General features: G+C 39.8%; 1 protein-coding gene across 1 annotated transcript; it reads right to left on the bottom strand.

Moving 5' to 3' along the window:
• Positions 1-4,672: 4,672 nt before the first annotated feature.
• ISOC1 (isochorismatase domain containing 1) lies at positions 4,673-21,231 on the bottom strand. Its single transcript, XM_041486757.1, has 5 exons — positions 20,843-21,231; positions 11,215-11,334; positions 10,832-11,035; positions 10,336-10,452; positions 4,673-6,156 (listed from the first exon to the last, which is right to left on the bottom strand). The coding sequence occupies exons 1-5, from the start codon at positions 21,140-21,142 to the stop codon at positions 6,010-6,012; spliced, it is 888 nt and encodes a 295-aa protein (XP_041342691.1). The 5' UTR covers positions 21,143-21,231; the 3' UTR covers positions 4,673-6,009.
• Positions 21,232-23,688: the final 2,457 nt, after the last annotated feature.

The raw sequence follows: 23,688 nt of genomic DNA, 5'->3' as shown, positions 1-23,688 counted from the left end.
ATGTCATGAAAACTACTGACAATGAGCAGTAGGAATATAGACTACCTGCATTAACTAACCTATCTAGCAGAAAAAGAGTCACATTCAAACAACTTTAACCACCTTTACAATATTGTCCTTCAATGCTATACTGCATATCCCTGCCAAGTGTGGTGTTTTGTTACACATCCTAATCTTCTACCACAATGCATTACAAGAAATGTTTTCAGTTATTACTCTTTGCAAGCTCAGAACAGGTTTTTCACAGAGGAAATTACTTCAGCACGGCACTTCGGCATTTGTTAGTCAGTTTTCCATTGAGAATACATAGATTTTAGGCAATTAATAACATGGAATGCAGATATTGCTGCTCTTCTTTCCATATGAATATGAAATACAGATTTTTTTCACATGAAAACATGTTTCTATAAGGAGATCACATTAGCTGTTCCCATCAGAAAATACAATATGTAAACTTGCTATATGCTACCCAGTTGTTTTAAACTAATGATAATATGAACATAATTTTTAATATTAGTAAAATATACTAAAATATGCCATCTGGAATGAACTTATGGCACTTTTTAAAGGAGAAACCATGTTTCACAGATACATGATTAGAGGGAAGCATTTAATATAATACAGTGACATCCACAAATCATGACTTCTCAGGAAAATTTTCTAACCCCACCTCACTTTACAGACAGGAGATTGGTAGATCTTCAGTATTTGGAGGTCTTTGGACTGTCATTCCATGCTGGGCTCAACTCCTGCAGAGTATCCTCCTGAGTACTTATTAAAATAAAATAACTGTCTAAAACAATAAAATTTTTGTTCTTCAGCTTTTCAGTTTCAGTCTTTTGCTGACCTTTAGATAATCATGAGATGTTTATCACCGAGGAGGGAAGAGTGGTTCCATAGTAGACTTTAGTAGTCTTTAAAGTAGACTTTTAGTAGTCTTTAAAGACTTTAGACTTTAGACTTTAGTCTTTAGTAGACTTTAATGTGACCCCAGGAGAGAGATGAAAGCATTCAACTATTTCTGTTTCCTAGGAAGAAACTTGCTGTTTTGCTCTCATAGGCTTCCTGCAATGTTTCTTTGGGGTGACTGATACTATGCATTACCAAGATCTGTCTCCTGGAGATGGCAAAGGCTGCTCTGAGCCTTTGGACAGTCCTGGCATTGATGCTTCTTGTCACCTCCAGTCCCTGTCACTCATGGATCAAGTAGCTCATTGTTACCAGCACCAACAGAGCTGACCATTGCTAGCAAACAACACAGTAATCAATACATTCCTTGGAAATAAGAATTTTTACTAGGAACATCCAGTGGGATTATTCAACATGACAAACCCCCAAGATCTTCAGTGCCTGAGTAGAAACACAAGAAAACTGAACAATGCCACCATGCACATACACACACAAACAGAAGATAGATAACGGCTGAAATTACTCTAAGTTTGTGGGTTTTAAGCTATCAAGAGACCTAACATGGAAACACATTGCTGAACAGTTAGCTTATTCCCATTAGCAAAGATTCCTACTTTAGAAGTCTTCCCTGTCTGCAATACCTCGATTCACGTCCCCTTGAAATTATTGACATACCAAATGAAATCCTTACATTCTGAATCAAAATCTGAAGGTTGGAATGCCATAGCACAGGTAATACCTGCCTTGGGAACACCAGTGCCAAGTATGTGGTGATCTTCAGTCTTCCTCCAACACCTTCTCCTTCTTTTTTATTTGGCAGCAGTGAGATCGAGGCAATGACTCCTGTGACCTGCTTAGTTTTTGAAAATTAAGGTATGTAACTCTGTATTAACAATGTTCCAGCTTCCTAACACCCCCATGCAAAAAAAAAAAAGAAGCAAGCCAGTAATAATTAGGAAACTTTTTCTTTTCCATTTTACCTTTGCACTTCACCATCTATTCTCTATTAACTGCTCTCTTCATTTGTTTGCTCAATCTTCTCTCTTGAGCAGATAAAAAGGTTTCATTAAAGCAAAGCCTAATGCTGTCAGTGGCAGGAGAGCTGCCAACCCTGGTGGTTTTCATAAGTCTATTAAGCTGACCTAAGCATGCTAATACTTAATAAATTCCCTCCATTCACAGCAGTCCTTTGCAAATACCCTTTTATCTCATACGGAAAACTAGGTTATGCAATTCAAATGAGTAATAAAGGACCAGACCCCACACTTTGGGGTACATTTATGTATACACACAGTTGTATCGAAGAGGAGCAGCACATAGCATCAACTGCAATCTCTCCTCAACCGGAAGTACTAGTTGAGATTACAGAAAGGGCTAACAACAACTTGATGAAAGCATTCCAATTACTAAGATGAAACTGGCACTGGACAAACAAAACAGATCTTTTTTTCATGGATTTCCTTCAACAGTTCATTTGCTGAGCAGATTTTCTAAACCTATTTGAAGGACATCTGCTATACCTATTCAGTAAATTTTCTCTCTAGTTTATCCAGCAAGCAAAAAAACCCCAAACCCCAGATTCTAGAAATCACTGCCATCTTCTTTATCAGTTAAAGTGGTAAAAAACCACTCTGAAGAACAAGTGGACTACAAAGCACTACTAGTCAGCATCGCCCCTAACCAAAGGAAAAGCCTTTAACGTTATTTGCCACTATTCAGCCCTCCAGAGATCCAGGAATTACTTTTAAATTCAAACAAAGCTTTTAAAGCAACAAAGTATCTAGCCTTCATCACTTCCCTAAGAGAAAAACAGTCTGTAGCAGTAGAAAATTACTGGTTGGAGTTCCCTCCAGAAAGGCTAATGTAATTGTTCAGACAAAGTAATAAATATGGGGGCAGGGCACGGAGTTGAGAAAGGGTTTCCTATGTCTAATAGGAAATGTACTCAACAAGCAGCAGGATTTAAGTGAACATGTGCCTGATAGCTACCAACAGGCAACTGCAAAAATGATGGCAGAACGGTCTCACAGTATAATTTCTTCAGCCATAATAGAAAACATTGGCTTACAATAGCTGATCTTTTATTCATTCTCTGTTTTCAGAGAATGCAAAGGTTACTGGAAACCCTACTCAGTTTGGTTCATACAAAATTATCATGCACGTGGAAATATAATAAAAGGACCATGGTTCTGTGAACAAACAGGATCACATTTTAAATTCTAAACCAAAACTGTCTTAATAAGAAAAAAATACTCATTTTTGTAAGGATTTAGCAGATTAAAACTAATCACATGCGTATGTCGCTATACTTAATGCAGCATTTATATACCAGCTACTGCAGTGAGGTAAACAATATATTAGCAATCTTGCACAGAACTAGAACTCCTACCAGGGAAAATAAACCACCTTTCTCCATAAGAAGTGTCTTTCTGCTTCCCCAAGAAAAGAGAAATTATCTAGGGGGCTGAAGCCACCTACAGCAGGTGACAATTGTATAGCTTAGCCATAGCTGTGGTGAAGCTTTCAAAGAAAGAAAAGCTTGACAGAAAGATTTTTCACAATCAGCTGGGTATACCCTTAAGCAATCCTCCTCCATTTTATTTCATTAATTTATTTCCTATCCTTGCAGAACAAAACAGTACTTACTCTACACAGTGCAAAAGCCCACAGACCTCTTCTCTAACAACTCATTTCTGCTGTTCTGCTGCATTGGAACACCCACTTGTCAGAGAACAGATAATATGGAAAAGTTGAGAGCAATGAAGAAGCAAAGGAAATTATGTCCTCTGAATAAACTTACTTTACGTAAGAGAAATATGGCAACATTTTTTTCTCTTCTTTTTAAATAAACACTCTTACAATCTCATCTGAATGACCCATGTGATGCTGAATAATGCATCCATCTAACAAAAGAGGAATGTATTTCACCCCTAAATTCACATCTAGGAGCTGTTTTATAAGATAATACTGAATATTTCTGAATTCTTATAATTTAAGCTTATGGGAAAAACCCCACAAATCAGGGGTCTTGACAAAAATCTAGTGTGCCACAGAAGGCAATGCAAATTAAAGGAAAATAAAAGTAAAATGATCACGGAGACTATCAATGTATTTTATGTCTTCTTTAGTGCCATCTTGCTACCCAATGATTCCCCTTGTGGCAAAAGAGTAATGTAAAGGAAGATGTGACATCTGTCCTTCAACTTACTTTTCTATGAAAGTGGTAAAACTTTAGTAACAACACCATTACCTCTTAGAAATCCATGCATTTGTTTTTCAGGCAACTGATGTGGTTTCAGAAATAAACATCGGAAAAAATGCTACAATTTTTCCTTCAATTATTGTCTCTTGATACCATCAACACATAATGGTAAGGATGCCAATAAACCCATTATTTCAAAAGAAATTTGCAGTCTTTTTGTGCACAGCTGTTGATTTATATAAGTGAACTTTGTACTGCTAAGAAACAGTACCTGGAAAGAAGGTTAAAAGTAAGTCAGTGATATAGTAAGCTTTCTTAACCCAACTTGCATTCCAGCCTCCAGCTTGAAACATAATGTTTATTCCTCATATTCTACAGTGTTAAATAACACTGTAACTAGATGCTGAAGACAAGAATCATTCAACATTACCCACCCTTGATCTTTACACAAAATTCCCATGACATCCCTAGAACTTCCACAGCTGTACAAACTAGAATAAGGTCCGTGGCAAACACAGCTTTCAGGATTTGCTCTACAATAAATATCACAAGTGAAAGAGAGACAGCAAATGTTAACTTTTTATTTCTTTTGAACAGATAAAGGTTATATGAAACAATTGAAATTATTTCTATTTATGAAACAATTCATTTAGAGCCATCTTGTGGGGAAAATAAGCAAATTAAAACAATACATGTATTTTAATATCTTTTCTACCAAAAAGATCGGTGGTTAGTATGACATCTTCTAGTACTCTTTAAAAAAAATAAATGTCTCAGGCACACTGTAAACTTTATACAACATTGTTTAATCCCCTAGAACATGAAGGAAGTGCCTTTATGAATAATCACATGTTAAAAGATTAATTCTAGATAGAAAAAATATATATCATTGTGCTAAAGATGCTATTTTTCTGAAGAATATTTTTAGACCAGATTCTATTCAACCTCCACCCAACTATAGACCATAAAAAAAGCACAAAAACCGAGAGAAGCTAAACCTTCTTTCAGAACCCTCTTGAGTAAATTGGCTATAATTATTCAATCTAACTAAACTGGATGTAAAACACAGCAAAATAAATCTAAACATATTAGCAGATTTAACACATGAACCTGAAAAGTTTTCATTGTTAAACATCCTCAGCATTTCTAATTTAAAGCTTTGGTAATATTCGCAAGTTCTGAAGGAGTTTACACCAGTTGTTTATAAAGAACTCATTACACAACAGTCTTCTGTTTGTATACACTTAAGGAAAGTACAGCCTAGGGCAGTCCATTCAGTATAATCAAAAGTCATGATGCAGACTTCAGCTACCTAGGGCAATCAAACATCAGCTCTGCTTGATTTATGTGTCTTATCTATGAAGCAAAGTGCTTAAATTTTATCCTAGAGATGAAAAGCGCACATATAGGTCATATATCTTACTCAGTTTTAATTTATGCCCTAATAAAATACTTCATTTATATAGAACATTAAAGCGTATCACATCACATTTATCCAATAAGTAATTATCTTCTATTAATACAAAAGTAAAACAGGACATCACAGAACAATTGAAAGCACACAATCAAGGGTGTCACAGAAATATGCATTTTTTTGAGCTGTTACAATCAGTGTATAGTATGGACTAGCAGGCACCTCTGTTAATTTATTTTTTTAAATGAAGAAATTTGACAACAAAAGAGTCCTATGACACCCAAAACTTCTGACAGCTGTAACTAAACAGAACACACTGGCACCGAGACATATAACTAGACAATTTTGCTAAGGCAAGCACAAGCATGCCAATTTCTATTTTGACACTCCTACCAAACTTTGAGCGAAAGAACATGTACATGTGCGCTTATAGCTTTCCTTCCTCTGAAAGGAGACAGTGAGATCTGCTTCCTCCATGCCTGCTTTAAACTTTGGAAAGGAGCCCTGACTCAGGGGCACTTGCCTTAATGAGATTTTGAATTTCTTTGAATTTCGGATGTTCTTTATCAGCTACCAGCTGCAGCAATATCGCTTCACTAGTAGTAACTATAATTCCAGTACGTGCAAGACGCTGAAAAATAAAAGAGCAGAGAGAAAATCATGTAAGATATTTGCAAATGCGAATGAGTGAATTTTGAAAGAACAGAAAATTTTTTAAAAACATCTCCTATTAACAAAAGTACTTCCAATTCCATTCCAGCATTTCTTAGTGATATAATTTATAAAGCTAGGATGAAAAACTGACAGGGTTTAGACTTTGCTATGGCAAAAGGCTGCCCTGGATTACAAATAAGGCTTTCTACTTGAACTAGATTCCTTCCCCAAGTGAGATTCAATAGGCAGCAGCCCCACACATCTTAATAACAACCCTTTCCCCTTGCATAACCCAGCTTTCTTCACTCTCATGCAGATGAAAGGCCTGGGGAAAAAAATAAAATAGCAAGGTCCAACCTAACAGCATTAAGCAAGATATTGTAACAATTTCTTTCTCTGTCCTTGTTATGTATGACTACTATCTTTTGGACTACAGAGTGCAGTAGTAGCAGTAATCTCTGGAGAAAGAGGGGAAATATCTTCTACAGACATTATAAATCACATTGGCACAACAGAAGCTCTTTTTAAATGATGTTTCATTACAGACAGTAACTCCAGAGTCAGCTCTCACAGGCTATGGGATAAAATGTATCGCTGCAGAGAAAGCAAAACCAAAAGAGGTCTGCTAGATCTTGTAAGTGCGCAACTCAACAGGGCTTGGGCTTCATGTAGCCCAAGGCACAGGACTTATTGTAAAGTTACTGGGCTTTTAAAACTGTGGTTGTTGCTTACATAACAAAGTTGCCTCCAGCAAAGGCTGATCAACCCATGTCACCCACCATCTTCCCAGCCATCATACAAATGCTTTGGCAGTAAAGCTCTTCATAGAGTCAGCTTTCCCTCCCTCATCCTCTACTCAGCTGCATGCTCCACCAAATCTCATGGGATCCTGAATGAGCTAAGGGAGGGCAAGTGGCAGAGAATAGACATATGTACATACAGGGCTCAACTGTAATCATTAAAGCAAAGAGAAGCTCCAAACTTTCTAGCTCTTCAATTACAAAGCAACTGATGGGTGAAAGTCGCTAACTTTAAAGGACCAACCAACAAAGTATATATAACTACAGCCTACATAACAACAAACTAACAACACTGGATTAACTGAATTCAATCGTTCCCACTTGACATTACAGCAAAAAGCCTCGCAATATTCTTACACTGAAACACAGTAACTATCTTCCTCAGCACTCTACTCCATACAACCATATTTGCTAAATTTCACACACATACAAAAAAGAAGAAAAATAGAAAAATTAATATGAAATATTACAGCAATGTTTTCAACATGAGCCTCTCCAAGAATACAAAGGTTTTGGTTTTAACTATCGTGGATGCGAAAAAAAATCTAGACCCTTAAAAAATCATTTCTGTCTGTGAATTGTTGATTGAAAAGAGAGAACATATTCTCTTTAAAAGCAAAACACACCATAACATGTCAAAAGAAGCTGGCATTGCCTTATACCTTTTCTAGGACTAGATATTGTTTTTATAGATTTCAGATTAGTAGAAAACAAGTGATGCATTTGCTAAGTATATTGGATGATTTCCAAGGAAATCACAAGTTTTCTTAGAAGAGAGTCTTTGAGAAGGAAAGTATTGACAGTATGTTGCATCCACACTGCAGAAACATGTAGAAAAGACAACAGCAAAGAAAACCAGCAGGAGCAGACTAAGCTGTCTCAATCTGAGACCAAGCACTGGCATAAGACATCTTCATCAGGCAGGGCAGAGATGCAGAATAGTCACAGCCTTAAACTTTTGGGCAGAGTTATTTCATCAATGAAAATTTCGAGATTTTTTTCTTTTCTGAGCATTTTTGTAACTGGAAGTTGTTGCCTGTTGTCATTTTTAAGCACACAATAGAAGTGGAGACAACCTGTTATCCAAGCAGACATGAAAGCTTTCGTTATCAATTAAGTCAAATTGCACTTCTAGTACACCCACTCAAATATTTTTATATTAATCACCAGCACAATCAAAACACATGCTATGTGATGGGAAATGTGGAGAACTGAAGGGGCAGGTGGGACCAGATGGGAGTTATTTGGGGCTGCTGAGGTTATCACTGCAAGGTCACTCTTTATTATTCTTGAAAGGTCACTGTGAATAGAGAATGGCTGTGTTATTGTGAAAAGGCAGATGTTACATTCATCTTCCCAGAAAGGTAAGCAAAAGGGTCCAGGAACCCTGGTCAATAAAACTCAGCTCAACAGCTTGCATAAGTTTGCACAAGAGACAATGTTAGACTCATTCATTAAAAGAATGTGACTAGGAACTGTGAGCTGTATGGTGAAACTAAAGCAGGATTACCCAAGACTTTGCCCACTTCCCCCATAATGTCACAGTCAACCAGGATTAAGGACATGTCCAATACACGTCCATTTCTTCTGGTTCACCTCCTCCCAAGCATGCCCATGGATTGCTTGCTCTAGCCCACACCCCTCAGTAGCACTTTTAAATGAGGCTCTGTAACACAAGAAGCAGACAATGTTGGTATGTGCTGCCATGTGCAGCAGAGAAGGTGTTACTACTGGCTCAACTCCACACGGCAAGTGCTGGCTCAGTCATATTGTAATGACTGACAACATAAAGGACCACTGAAAAACTCTTTCTTTTGCTTACTGAGAAAGCATTGCAAAGGTAAACCGAAAAGTTACCTAACATTGAAAAATTTTCAGCTTTTGCTAGCAATCACACTTCTAAAATCAATACCTTTTTGCCTAGAAAGTAAAGCAAAGCTAGCTAGCAACTGTTTTAACCTTTTTTCCATTGGCCCAACTTCTATGTGTTGTGATAAGGCACGAAATGATGACACAGACACTGCTGCTCTCGAGGGGAACAAAAAAGAAGAACCTTTATTTTCTGACTCCAACATTTATAGTTTTCCAAAGGTGACAGTGCATTGGAGGGTGACAGTGCCACCTCTCCAATGCCACTGGACAGACCAAGGGTCCATCAATTCTCTCCACCTCCATGAAAGAATGCAAAACATAGGTTATTTACAGAACTGTGTGTGAGAAAGTTTGTTGAAAGAATGTAAACATCAGAAGGCTTAACAAAGTCTTACAAAATCAGGGCGACATCTATGCTTAAAGACACATTGTAAGTAATAAATGTACAAAAACATACACAAGAAGGCCAACAGATTTCAGGTTTTCTGTATCTGTTTTGTCTCCTGCTGCTGCTGTACCACATTGATTTGGGAAGTTCATGACTTCAGTCACTCCTGTACTCTGTGTGTGTCCCTATGCTCTATGTGACAGTTGACATTAGGTTTCCACTTAATCAAAGTCACGGGTTTCATCAATCACTGTATGCTGGGGATTTCTCTTTAGCCTTTAAGAAATTAAGTCTTCTCAAAATCTATGAAAAAGTATAACATGCTGTGGTTATCATTGGTTCCTACTTCAAATAACTGTTAGAGCCTGAGGCAAAAAATTGCAACACTTAATGTATGTATCGGGTTTTGACTTTCAACAGTGATGCCTGTAGGCAAGTTAGGAGTACACCATCAAAAAATCATTTACATGAATTTGCTATGACATAGTTGTACGTGCTTTTAAATCTTCTTGTTACATTTATCTCCACTTTCTCAACATTTAGTTTGCCTAAGCTCCTAAAAGCAGGGGGGAGGGGAATCTTTACTATAATCAGGGTCTTGCGATTAAGCTTTAATTTGCACTGATGAGGAAAAGCAGGAGGAGGGACAGAGGTACAAGGATATTTGAACAGGATCACATACTACTGTATTTCATTCCACTTCAAGAATTTCAACACCTGAATAAATACTCTTTGGGACAACAAAGCCGAAAGCTTTATAGCACTTTTACTCTGCTGTAGAGATAACACTGCATAAAGGGATATGCTAAAATACTAATGTTTATACAGAGTAATCTATATTGTATGGAACAGTCACTTTTAAATTACAAACATTCCAAACTGGGTTATGCATATTAAATCATAATTTAAGGAGGTTTAAAAAAAGCCAGTATTTCTTCTCCATTTTCAATGCTATTTTAAGAATCACAGGACCCAACTCTTCTCAAATCTACTTTTATCCACTGCTTTGTCAATGGAAATTCCTTGTTAGCTTACAGTAAGCAGAAAACTTAACATACCAACCCAAGGTGAAGAAAGCCCTGACTAAGAAACTTACTTCAAGAGCAAACATTCTGTCCATCATACTTCTTGATGATGTTGCATCAGCTACAATATGAACTTCCAGACCTCTGCCAATTAATTCCAATGCCGTTTGCTGGATACAGACATGAGTCTACAGGGGAGAAATAAAAGGCAGAAAAGACACCAACAAACCATTATTATGAAATGAAAGTAACACAACCACAAATTAGTTCATAATTAATTAGAGGTCAAATACATATTTTTCTACCCCTGGCAGTACAAGGGAATTCAATATGCATTTTATATGCCAGTTAAGATTTAGGCAAGTACCTGTAGTTTACAAGTATCTCATCGAAAATTCTTTCATGAGATAATATTAAAGACAAGACAAAAATAATTTATTCTGTAGAGGATATCTAAGCTCTAAGTAATATAAACTGAGTCGATTTTTTTAATTACACAAAGTGATGTCCCCTTTGAGGGCCAATAGACATTATCATAAACCAGTATCAGAATGGCAAGGCACCTACTTCTACTCCAAAGAGGACAATACTCCGGACGCCAGGTATCTCTGCTAATGCTGCTTCAACTTCTGGCAACACCATTGAAAACTTTGTCTTGGAAAGCACAAGTTTAGCTCCTGTTAAATCAATTTCTTGCACAGTGCTGCCAAGACCTTTGGGATATTGTTCAGTGACAATAACTGGAATTCCCAAGAGCCGTGCACCTTGGAGCTGTAAGATGTCAGAGAGGAAAACATTTAAAAAAAAAAGAAAAAAAATAAAAAGAAAAGAACAACAATAACAAAGACAATGTTATTACCTAATACTAAGTAATTGTTAGACTGTATGTAAAATAACAGTTTACAATGAGTGATCAAAACTCACTACAAGAAAAAAAAAAGCAAACATACCAGCCGTTGGCCCACACTGATGATATCACCAAAGTATTTGATGGCAGGCCGGAATCGCTCTTGCATGTCACAACAGAAAAAAACAGTGCTTGAGGGTGTCAGGTTGCCCAAAGTAGTAATCTGAAAAAAAGAAATAAAGGTAATGTTTTCCATGGCAATGGACATCCTTTCAGAATGCAGCAGAATGAGGAAGAGTTTGCAACACATCTGCTAGATTATGGATTTATGCTACTTTGGGTCAAAATAGGAGATAAGTTTTTCAAGCCTGATTTTGGTATGTTTCTGAATTAAAACAAATAGCTGATACTGAACACTACGGTATAATCATCAATATGTAATCAAGATTTTATTAGGTGGGAAGCCCAAGGCAACATAAATGTACGTGGATATTTCTCTACTCTAAAGGGGACAGAGGAACACACCACCTAAACCACAGATGATGATGTAGCTGGTTTTAACTTTCTAGTTACTTCTGAAAAAAAAAAAAAAGAAAAGAAAAAATACCAAAAGCAAAATTGCATTCTTCAAATTCATTTTTAAATCCATAATTATTGGAACTGAAATAAACTCAAGATAAATTAAACTTAAAAAAAAAAAAAATCAGACTTACACTTGCTTTCAGATATTTTATGCACATATATTTTCAATACTTCCATTGTGTAGTCAATTTGACTTGTCTACGACTCTTTTATCACAAGTCTAATAAAAGTCCAAAGGCTAGAATGAAAGTAGAGAAGACTGTAAATATTAGAAACCAAACTGAATACATCTAAATGACAAAAGTAATCTCCTAGAGTTTCCCTCATGCAAGGTACCAAGTGGGGTAGAAGGGAGGGGATAAGAAAAATAAACCAAATGCTTAATTTTCTTCTACACTTTGAAGGAGTGCTTCGTATTTGTATAAATAAATTACTTGCACTACGTGTAGAACCGAAGTATAGGGCTTCAGATGGAAGCGACAGGGAAAGAAAAGAGCTACACACTGTCATTTAGTTGTAAGGCAACTCAAGAGAAATTACATCTATTCAGGAGCTTTTCAGCAGACAGATAAATCGAATTGAATAAAGAACTTCTGGGAAGTACCCATTAATTTTATACACTTCATTTTCTGCAATCTGAGGTTGTAATGTTTTCAACTGAAACAAAATTACAAAATCTGTAAAAGAATGTATTTCAGAAGAGTGCAGATGTATTGGGTTAATGTGACAAGGTTTTGGTAGTGAGGGGAGGTTGTAGGGGTGGCTTTTGTGAGATGCCAGAAAAAGCCTCATGTCAAGAGAATGCTAATGCCAGCTGAATCCAAGACAGATCTGCTATATCAGTGATGCTGGTGACAACTCTATGCTAACATATTTAAGAAAGGGTAAAAAACCCACTGTCCAACAGCAGCTGTGATAAGAGGGTGAGACTACGTGGGAGAAACAGCCCTGCAGACACCAAGGTCAGTGCAGAAGGAGGGGCAGGAGGAGGCCCAAGTGCTGAAGCTGAGATTCCCCTGCAGCCCCTGGCGCAGACCATGGTGAGGCAGCTGTGCCCCTGCAGCCCATGGGCTTCCACAGTGGAACAGAAATCCACCTGCAGTCCATGGAGGATCGCACAGCAGAGCCTTGAAGGAGACCTGCAATATGCCTTAACGAAGGCTGTGACTCTGAAGGGCCATGCTGAAGCAGGCTCCTAGCAGGACCTGTTACTCTCTAGAGAGGAGCCCATGCTGGAGAACATTTGGGAAGGAATGCAGTCTGTGGGAAGGATGCACATTTGGGAAGTTCATGACATACCATCTCCCACAGGATGGACCCCACTCTGGAGCAGGGGAAGAGTGTGAAAAGAATGAGTGGGAGAGCTGAAGTTTTATGATCTGACCACAAACCCCATCCCCCATCCCTCTGTGCTGCTTGAAGGGAGGAGGCAGAGAAGTTGGAAGTAGAGCTAAACCTGGGAAGAAGGGAGGGTTAGGGAAGAGGTGTTTTTACATTTGCTCTTATTTCTGATTATTCTACTTGGTGACTGATTAGCACTATATCAAACAGATTTCCCAAAGTCTGTTTTGTTTTTGATGGCAATTGACAAGTGATTCCTCCCTGTCCTTATCTTGATGCACAAGCTTCTTTCTCATGTTTTCTCCCCTCTGTCCTAATGAGGACAAGTGATGGAGCAGTTTGGTGGGCACCTGGTGTCCAGCCAAGGTCAACTCACCACAAAGGAATTGGGAATCGATAAATATTGGTTCCAAAACTTTCACGGATTCACCACACGTCTCCAGAGTAAAATGCTGCTGATCTCAATTCCCAAGACCATGCTCAATAATGGCAATGCTTAAACATATGCAATGGCCTGTTCAAACTGTTGGGAAAATTACTTGTATGCTAACAATTGCATATGCTAAATTCCCTCTATTCTCAGATTCATTACACCACTACTGCCAAAGCAGCAACCATTCATAAACATGGTTCCTCCAGTCCTTGTGAGCCAAACAGCAACACTATTAATACAAGCAGTTACAGAGGCAACGCAGTAACAACCATAGTGCAGATTATGTAACACTGGGCTCACTGATACCACAGGAACACAGAAGAGCATCACAACAGGCATTAGGGAAATATTTTTCACAGGGAAGATACAGCTGCACTGAAAAAAATTTACCACAGATGTGAGATCTTCAACCCTAGGAGATTTTCAGTATTCAGCAATGAGGCAGCTGATTTGATCAAGGGGTTAGGGAAGGCAGCCTCTAGATACTCTCCCCAGGTAACACTTCTGCAACTCTACACCAGGTAATGAATGAGGCCTGGGACCAAGAAAGATTGGACATAAAATTAAATAACCACCTTGTTCTTGAACATCATCCATCGTACCATACCATTTGCTTGAACAATGAAAAAAGCAGTTGGCAGGCAGTATTAATGTACAATTCAACACCATAGGGAACACGTAATGTGACCCATTCCAGCTCCGGCACTTACTACCATCACAGAAGTCAATCATGACATTTAACTTTCCCACCGCTCAGCAATAAAAATAGAATAACTGGAATAAACAATATCTGTAAGTGTGGTTCCTACTCATAAAATGTGCCATTTTGTCTTCGTGTTTATATGACAAGCAAAGACTATTATTTTCTCCTTTAAATCTTTCCATCACTTTAACAGTTGCACCAGAGGAGGTTTAGGTTGGACATTAGGAAGGATTTGTTCACAGGAAGGGAGATTAGATACTAGAATGGGCTGCCCCAGAAGGTGGTGGAGTCGCTGTCACTGAAGGTGTTGAAGGAAAGACTGGAGGTAGCACTCGGTGCCATGACCTAATTGACAAGGCAGGGTTCAGTCACAGGCTGGACTTGATCTCAGAGGTCTTTTACAGTCTAACTGATTCTGTAATTTTTTAAGATCTGTCTGAACCACAAACCATCATGGACTATAGAGTGATTGATGTGAAGTTAATCTACTGCCTCAATATGCACCTTCCTCTGCCAGTGCAGCAGATGGCACTACCACCCCTAGCAGAGGAACAAAAGTGAATAGCATTGGAAAGTCTTCAAGAAGCTGCATAATCTGCCCCTACAGAAGGATCAAACAAACACCAATATTCTTCACAGATAACCACATGGCCTGACCCATCAGAGACAGAGCTCCTATAAAACCCATCCCACAGCTCTGTTACCTTTACCTTTCAGTGTTTTCTCATCCCTAGCTCCTTTGCTCAAATTTATGTGTTCCTTCCAGTTAGGTCCACAGTGAATTTGAAACACAAGAGCGTTACCATCCTGCTTCACGTGGATAATCATGCGCAAAACTTATTACCAGACCTCAAGAATCAGACATTTAGGTCTCCCTTTAGGCCTTCCTCTCCCCCTCCTTATTCTAAAATGTATCTAATGCTTTTAGTATTTCTTCCTACAAATTGTTTTCATGGTCCTCCCTGGGGTAGTTTTTAAATTGCAGTCTGGAATGAGAGGCACTCAATACTACTATCACAACAGTGTTTCTCTGCCCATACTACTTCACTGCTCTAGCAAGGCCTCAAATATCAGCCAATTCACAGCCCTTCCAGACCCTGTTTATTTTGTACTTTCCAGTACAGTATTTGCTCTTTTCATAATGGATGATACTTAGACTCCTGAGGTGCATTTTAGACTTATAAATCATCCCCTGAACCCTCCCTCATCTTCTGTTTGTGCCATGTGATTATTTCTACATTGCTAATTCCATTTTGAAATGCATCTTATTGCACCCTGTTTTTCCAGCTTGTCCTGAAACACCTGAAGTCTGCTTTTTCAGATGCTTGCAGCTCCTTCCAGCCTAGGATCTTCTGCAAAAACAGTATTTGCCCTAAGCTTCATCAAGGAGAAGGACGATGGAATAATTCAAAAGAGTGGATTTGGAAGCCATTTTATAGAGCACAATTCAATTTTATTCTGATTTGAAAGTGAAGTGCAGAAGAAAACTGACTGTCCTTCCAGCCAGAGAGTATCCTTATTATAGACTTCCAATGAATCTTGTATGTTTATGTCAAAAAGCACAGGGAGCTGGAGCAAAAGCACTGTATCTGCTTTTCTTTATTGTCAAGTTGGTTTCATATGATTTAATTTATGCCTTCAGATTCATGCCAGCAGCTCTCTAAAATAAAGTTGTGTCAACTGTATATTTGCTAAATAAAAGCTTTTACAAACTCTAACACAAATAATTCATATATTGATTTTCTTATTTATTTCTGATTAACTTGCAGTCTGAATTGTGGCAGACGAAGGGGAACTGGAAGAAAGAGATGCCTAAGATCAAAGAGTCAACACTTGCTGGTGTTACATGGAAGACCAGATGTGGGAAGGGCGGAGTGCAGCAGAAAGCAGTTTAAAATTAAGTTTCATAAATAGTAACTAACACAGTTCATAAATAAATTCACCTAAGTATTTGCTATGTATAAAGGAAAGGTTTAGTTTACTAGCTCTTTAGTGCGCCATGTAAAACCCACTACCCACTTGCTTTCTATGCCATCCTCCCCTTCTACAAGAATGCTGTGACACATCCACTTCACATCTCCTGGCAGTGAAAATCACCCAGACCTCCCCAGTGCAACATCCCAAAGAGCTGGGGTGAGGGCAAAACTACACCTAAACATCAAACCTGTGCTGGCACATCAACACCTGTTGGATTTCACTGCAGAAAGAGGCAGGCTGGACAAGGATTGTGAGCCACACAGTATCTGCCTGAATCCACCCTGCATATAACTCAGCCACAATAACATTAAACAACTTGAACTCAAAATAAAAGTAAAAAAAAAAAAACATCAAAACCCAAATGACCTGAAGTTCCCCTCAACAGTACATAAGCATTTCCACTTGCTGCACTTCATTTCTCTTAGGATTTTCTGTGCTCCAGCTGAAGGTTACCCACAGCACAACCAGAATAGGTACACCAAATGGTCAAGTAACCTGATGCAGCTCTTTTACCCAGCTAAAGAAGTAATCTCTAGGACCTTGCCCAGACCAGGATTTAAAGGTATGCTGTCACAAGTTACATACAGCTTTAAACCCTACTCTAGAAAAGACCTAGGTGGAAAAGGAGAGGTGATTTTTCACAACTATATACCATCTCTGCTGATTATTATTATTAATCAGACAAAATGTGATTGTGATGAAGTACTATAATTATAGGTTCAGCTTTACAAAAATATTCACATACACTGGCTTTTTATCTGTCCTTTACCTGTCCAAAGTCCAGGAAATCATGAGACATACAAAACGAAATTTCCTCACAGTATTTGTAATGAACAAGAAACTGGGAGCAGAGAAATAACCCCATTTAACATCACTAGTGATGTCATAAATCTCACGTCAAGGTTACATACCAAAAGGGCAGACTGGGGGATGTTGCAACCTTGGTATTTCAAGAATGGCATAAAAGAGACAACCACAAAAAGAAGCTACCACCTTTTCTTCTGTATTTCTTAAAGGAAATTGGTAAGATTCAGTTGTACTTTGCTGCCTATATTTCAAATGTAAAAAATTGAATAAATTCAGTTTGATAAATTTCAAGAGAAAAATAGGTTACAAGTGTTTCAATTTAGAAACATAAATATTTATCTTATGCTAAGCCAATGTGCAGCCTTTTACATGTAATTCAGCATTTAAAAATGACAGATTTAGTTAAAAAAATGTACATATAACTAATGTAGTACAAATGTCTTCAGTAAAATTTAAAATTACTAAAATGCTTGTTGCAGAGTAAAGATAAACAAACAAGGAGTCTGGATTTGAGGAAAAAAAATCCTCTTTCAGTGTTTTCAGCCATTTTTCCTCCCTTCTTTATGGTCCCACATGCTGCTTTTCAAAAAACGTATTTATTTAGGAATGAACTAATTTATCAATATTTATAATTTCACCCTAAAATCCCCAAATAATATCCCTACAATTTATGCTTTGGTTTTTCCTGGTCTTCAGAAAATGAACTTGGGTGCCTGAGTAAGTTAGCTCTAGTTCCAGACTATCCGAGCAACATTAGGTATGTGCAATAAGAACAAAAATCTGTGTATTAATTGTTATGTTTTATTTACCTTATCATTCATCTTATTCATCAAAGTTGAATATCATTCTGCAAGCAGTTTTTTTCAAGACAGATATGCCTCAGACACCAATCTGTCTCAAATAACTATCCTGAAATAGATGTGCCTTATGCAATGGTTTCAGCAAAAATTTTACCCTTTTAGCTTCAGCATATTAAGATTTACCAGTTTGTAAATACAGAGCACAAGTCCTCCTGAGGAGAAGTCACCTTGAAGTTATGACAGTAACTATGAAATAGTCTCTCTTGGCTATGTATTTGAAAGCTGCCTGAACTCCTCTATTACACAGCTGCAATGTGCATATAGCTGTCTTTTCTTCGGATATCACCAAAGTCTTTTTCCTGACTTTTCTCCTCCAAAGGCAGCTACAACACTACAGGAAAATACAATAACTTTTGTAGCACTATTTAACTGTATGCAGAGGCAATTAAAGTGGTCCTGCACTCCTCACCCAAACTACAAATATTATAGTCTCCTCTTAAAATACTTTTATAAGACTTAAAATTTATGAAAAGCAGATGCAGTCCCTGCATTTGAGAGAGGACTGAGGAAACACTGGTCTTCACTGCATGTCTCTGGTTGAGGAGATTAGAGTTGAGGAGTGGCAGCCAGGCAGAACATCACAGTGCAGTGCACCCCACCAGCCCACCTAACACTGCACGGCCATCAAAAGCTTAAGTGACTGTTTCGTGCCAGGACACCCGGACCAAACAAATGTACATATATGAGGATGGTACAAAAGCATAAAACAACGAAAGAGCAAATGTCCCTGTAAAGATCAAGCTTTGAACTGAGTTCATGGAGTGGCTTTCCAATGCCAGCATATGGTAATTCCACCACGAGATTACTGCCACCCTCAGCTGCAGGGACAAGAAATTGAAACAGCCCAGTGAAACATCATTTGATGCTGACATTTTGTGAGCTATTATACCAAAAGGCATCCTTCTATGACAGGCCTGCACAGGAATCAAAATGGAAGGATAACATACCAGAGATCATGGGCGCTAGCTGCCTTAAAGGTTAAAATCCTACCTCCAACTAAATGCATACACAAACGTCATAAACATGCATATAAAAACACTGAAATTATCGTCTAGCGATACAGCTGCTAGCATCTCTGAATTTTAATTTTAAACCAGAAATGTCTTTCTAAATATGAAAGTCTAATCACATCAAGGAGCAAAAGTTGTCCCTCTTGAAACATACATCCAAAATAGTGATTCCACTGACTATGCCACACACAGAGTTGACAAATCAATGTTGTGTATAACTGCAGATAAAACATCACAGAGGGAGGGAAGAAAAAAAGGGCATATAACAGCGGCAATGCCTGAATAAATACACAGAAAGTATAATATTCCCATCACTAAAAAGCTCAGCTGTGTCTGTATCATACCAAATGTTTCTCAAACAAGTGATCTCTGAGCACCTGTCTCTGGCTTAAGGCAAGCTGACTGACATCATTGTGATGTCTCATTTGAGACATCTTCAGCTCACTCACAGCTGCTGAAACATATCAAGGAATAACCCACAAATACCATCCTTTTCATATCAACAGCTGCAACAGAACTGCAACAGTATTGGTGTAAGTAGGCAATCAAATAGGCAATAATGCATAAAATATTGGTTCATCCTGAATCCCTGCAGTATGTCTAGCACATTTGCACCCTGGGAGTGATGTACCCTTGTCTCGATACTGACCTTTATTCCAAGACGTATGTCCTGCTACAAATGCTTGAGCTGCATTTACAGTTTCAGTGCAGAAGGCATCTGCAAGGGAGTCTTTGCAGAGTAGTGATCTGCATGTACAAATGAGAACCAAATTTTGACCTGAAATGCTGTTATATGCCCAGAATACCCAAATTCTGTTTTTAGCATCCTTGCTTTAATTACCACCTATACCAACTATTTTTGCAAGCTGGAAAGACTGTTCCTTTCCAGTGTTTCTGACTGGGCCCCCATAAATTCTGTTTACAACACAGAAACAGAAAAGTTTTAAACTGAATAAGATGAGAGTATATGATGAGTTTTCATAATTTATTAAACTAGCTTGCTCTTCTTAACCATTCTTTCCACACATAAAGTTAAGAATAAAACAAAAGACACCAAAGGCATCCTTAATCAGCAGTGTAAGCCAACACACCACCTCGAGAGTTTATGCATGCAAGACACTATGATTAAGGAGAGTTTACAAACAGGATTAATTAGACATTTCTGAAAACATTAAGAGAAGACAAGCAATGTTTCAGCTCTTATGATAACACTTTTCCAATGTCTGAGAAATGTCAGCTAGGCAAACTAAAATTTCCTAATTATAACTTTTTTTTTTAAATGTTCTGAATGAAAACAGCAATGATGTGGGGTTTAATCCTGGGGTCTGTTTTGGTTTGTGGGGTTAAGTTGAATCCTTAGACACTGGAGAAAGGAAGAAGCAATGTGTTTTGAGTGGAAGTATTACAGCACAACTTGCACCAATCTCTAGTGGGCATAAAAGTATCTTCATAGGAAAGCACCTGTAACTGCATCTATCTGGCAGTCTGGCTTCCTAGTTTGTGGATACAAAACTACCAAGCTGTAAACCTGCATATCAGAAAGAGCTTTTTGAGGCAAAGAGAGATACAGAGGTCCTGATGAACTACAAGCCAAGATACCTAGCTCTGGCAGAGCCCACTTTACTGGGCACTCTTTCAGTTTCCATTTCGCAGCATTACCTCCGCCTAAGGCCGAGCAGCACCAGCCGCCTGATTTAACGGAGAGCACTGATTACTTCAGCGACCTGACTTGCCTTCCCATTCATGACGCCAAGTAAGTTCTGGCTAGCCGAAGGCAAAGCCCGGTTACCACACGCGCGTGGCGCAAAGCGCACCTGCCTCCCCGGCTTAGAAAACCAAAAGTTTCCACGGAGAGACAAGTGAGCGCGGGCTGCGGAGCTGCGCCCACGGTCCCAGCCAGCTCCAGGATCCCTCACTTCTCCCGGAAGGGGCCGGGGCTTGCCGCGGCAGGACGGGACGGGCTGCCCGCCCTCACACGCACCTGTGGCGGCCGGCACTGCCGCGCCTCCGACTCTCACCTGGATCTGCAGCGGGACCAGGCGCACCTTGCAGCGCTCGTTGACCAGGAAGCCCTTCGGCAGGTCGATGTACTGGCTCCACTCCTCGGCGAAGAGCTGCACCACGAACTTACGGTGCATGTCTATCTGGTCCCCGTACAGGCTGAGGAACTTCTGAATCAGCAGCTCGTAGCCGGCTCCGTGGGGCACGCTGGAGGGCCGCGCGAAAACCGAGAAGCAGAAAAGGACGGGCACGGAGCCGCCGCCCGCCGGCGCGCAGCTCCCGCTGCCCGGAGCAGTGCCGGGCTCCGCCGCCGCCATCTTCAGGGACCGCCGCGCCGAGCCCCGCCAGCTCGCTGCGGTCCGCGCTGCCGCTCCTCCTCCCGCCGCCTCCTCCCCCCCGACCGGCCGGGCGGTGCCGGCGAGCCCCAATCCCAGCTGCGGCTGCTCCTGCTCCTCCTCCCCGCCATGGGGCTCGGCCCTGCCCCGCAGCCCTACGGGGCTGAGAGCGCTGCTGGGTGCCTTCGTCGGGCGGACTCGGGGTCTTGGGCGGGGGCAGGGTGCCTTGCCTGGTTAGGCGGACGGTGAGAAGAGCAGCCCCACAGGGGCGCACTCGCCCTCGTCCGGGCGGAGAGAGGCTGTGTCTCCCGGAGAGGGGCAAAGCGACACCGCCGCTGTGCGGCCCCGGCGGGGCCCTGGCCGGGCGGCGGCCCGGGGCAGAGCCCGCCGCGGGTGCGCAGGGCAGGGCCGGCTCGCAGCCCGGGCGGACACCGGGCCCAGCCACGGCGGGGACGGGCACGGCCGCGTCCCGTGGAAGCTGGGAAGGAAACCTGTTGGTAGAGCCTGAAACATGCCCGGTTGCTTTGGAGGGTGATGCAGCCCAGATCTGTGTGGGGCACTGGTAGCTGAGTTCTCTACGAGTCTTCCTTCGGAATTGCCCGTTTTTCAGGAGCGGGCGGTGCCCGAGCCGCGGCTCCGAGCTTCCAGCTCCATCCACGGATGAGGGGAAATGAGCAGGATAGAACGCATATTTTTTCCTTCGTAGCTTCATGCTCTCTACCATATTTATTTTTTTCTACAGGAATGACTGACAGCTGAAATTGTTGCCCCTATTTTTGCCATAATTACCAGAGCTTCTGTTATATTAAAGTGTGCTTGGGGGAAAGATCTGAGTAGTGTGATACTCGCATAGAAAGAAAATATTCTCTGTTAAAAACAAGTGGATGTTTTCATGCACTGTGCCAATGCACCATTAAGGTGCATGTTTGCGTGGCACAGAGTTGATTAGGAGGATGGAGCACCTCTCCTATGAGGAAAGACGAAGAGATTTGGGATTGTTCAGCCTGGAGAAGACTTCAGGGTGACCCAATTGCAGTCCTCCAGCACCTGAAGGGAGCCTACAAGAAAGATGGAGAGGGACTTTTTTACAAGGGCATGTCGTAACAGGGCAAAGGGGAGTGACTTCAAACTGAAAGAGAGTAAGTTTAGATTAGGTATGAGGAAGCAATTCTTTACGGACGCACTGGAACAGGATGCCCGAGAAACTATGGATACCCGATCCCTGGAAGTGTTCAAGGCCAGGCTGCATGGAGTTCTGAACAACCTGGTCTAGTGAAAGGTGTCCCCCTGTTCAAAGCAGGGGGATTGGAGCTAGGTGATCTTCTGACACAGGACATTCTATGATTCTATACAAATTGTTCTCAGGCTTTACTGATATCAGAAATTTAGAGCTGTTATGTTAAATGACAGTATTATGTTTTTACTAGTTTGTTGGTTTGTTGGGGTTTTTTTTCACTGAAAAAATACACTGTTGATATGATTTGATTTAAAAAGTGCAAGAATAAGTAGTGTTTTGCAGTTATTTACTTACTCACTGATGTACTCACTAGGCACCAAAGCAGCATGAAGTGATTATTTTACACACTACCCGAGAAACAAATGTGCAATGGCACCTGCACATTACAGGAAAAACACTGAAGTGATACTATGTTTAGGCAGAAATTACAGATACTAAGTTTTTAGAAGGATTCAATCACAAGTCTAAAATACTCCTTTTTTTTGCCATCTCTAACTGCCAGTGAATTCAGTGGTTTCATACAGAATTTCTACCTCCTTTCCACAGTAGATAGTGTCAAACTCACGTATTCAGTCTGACTGAACACATCTCTTTGGTTAAGATATACTTTGAAAAGAGTGGAGAGCCTGTCCATCTGGGTTTGGTTTAAACACTTGATCGTATCCTGCATAGGACAATATGTAGCTGGGAAAAAAATAAATTTTCACCTCTAAAAATGAGGTGAATACTTGGGAGTGTTTGGTGAATTATGTACAGCTCTGTTCCACCTGCCAGCTATAAAAAATGTCCAGTAGCCTGGATTCAGGGCTTACTTTAATTATTTGTCCATGCTTACTGTTCTGCTGATTTAATTTATTGATACAGACAGTCATTAATGCTGTTACAGTGGAGGAATACAGGGTGAACAATTTTATGGCCTAGTCATTAGCTGACTTGAATCAGTTCCCATTTTCCAAAAGAAAAGGTGACAAATTGAACATCCAGTGAATTATCTTTATTTTCTGTGACTTAAACTGGTTCCCGTTTCTTAATTTGTACTTTATTTTCATTGAGTGCAGTTCTAAAATTAAATATACTTCTAAAACATAGTATGGGTAGTGGCTGTGTGGATTAATAGTGCCTTTTAAATGGATTTCCTTTTTCCATTATAGCAAGACAGATACATCTGTATTAACAAAATAAGCCATAGCAGGTTCTTACCTTTCTAAACTGCTGTCTATAATAAATACATTTGAATAAAAATCAGTTATTATGCAGAACACATAACACATTTTAGTATGTTCACCAGACT

The sequence above is a fragment of the Pyrgilauda ruficollis genome, unplaced genomic scaffold, assembly GCF_017590135.1.
Source record: "Pyrgilauda ruficollis isolate IOZ18807 unplaced genomic scaffold, ASM1759013v1 scaffold78, whole genome shotgun sequence".
NCBI classification, from domain to species: domain Eukaryota; kingdom Metazoa; phylum Chordata; class Aves; order Passeriformes; family Passeridae; genus Pyrgilauda; species Pyrgilauda ruficollis.
This window is presented reverse-complemented; position numbering and strand designations above follow the sequence as displayed.

Coding starts and splice junctions, on each gene's coding strand:
- ISOC1 (XM_041486757.1), bottom strand. CDS start 21,142: ATGGCGGCGGCGGAGCCCGGCACTGCTCCGGGCAGCGGGAGCTGCGCG. Junction 11,335..20,842: donor TGGTCCCGCTGCAGATCCAG/GTGAGAGTCGGA, acceptor TCTTTTTTTCAG/ATTACTACTTTGGGCAACCT. Junction 6,157..10,335: donor ACAGAATGTTTGCTCTTGAA/GTAAGTTTCTTA, acceptor TTTATTTTTCAG/CGTCTTGCACGTACTGGAAT.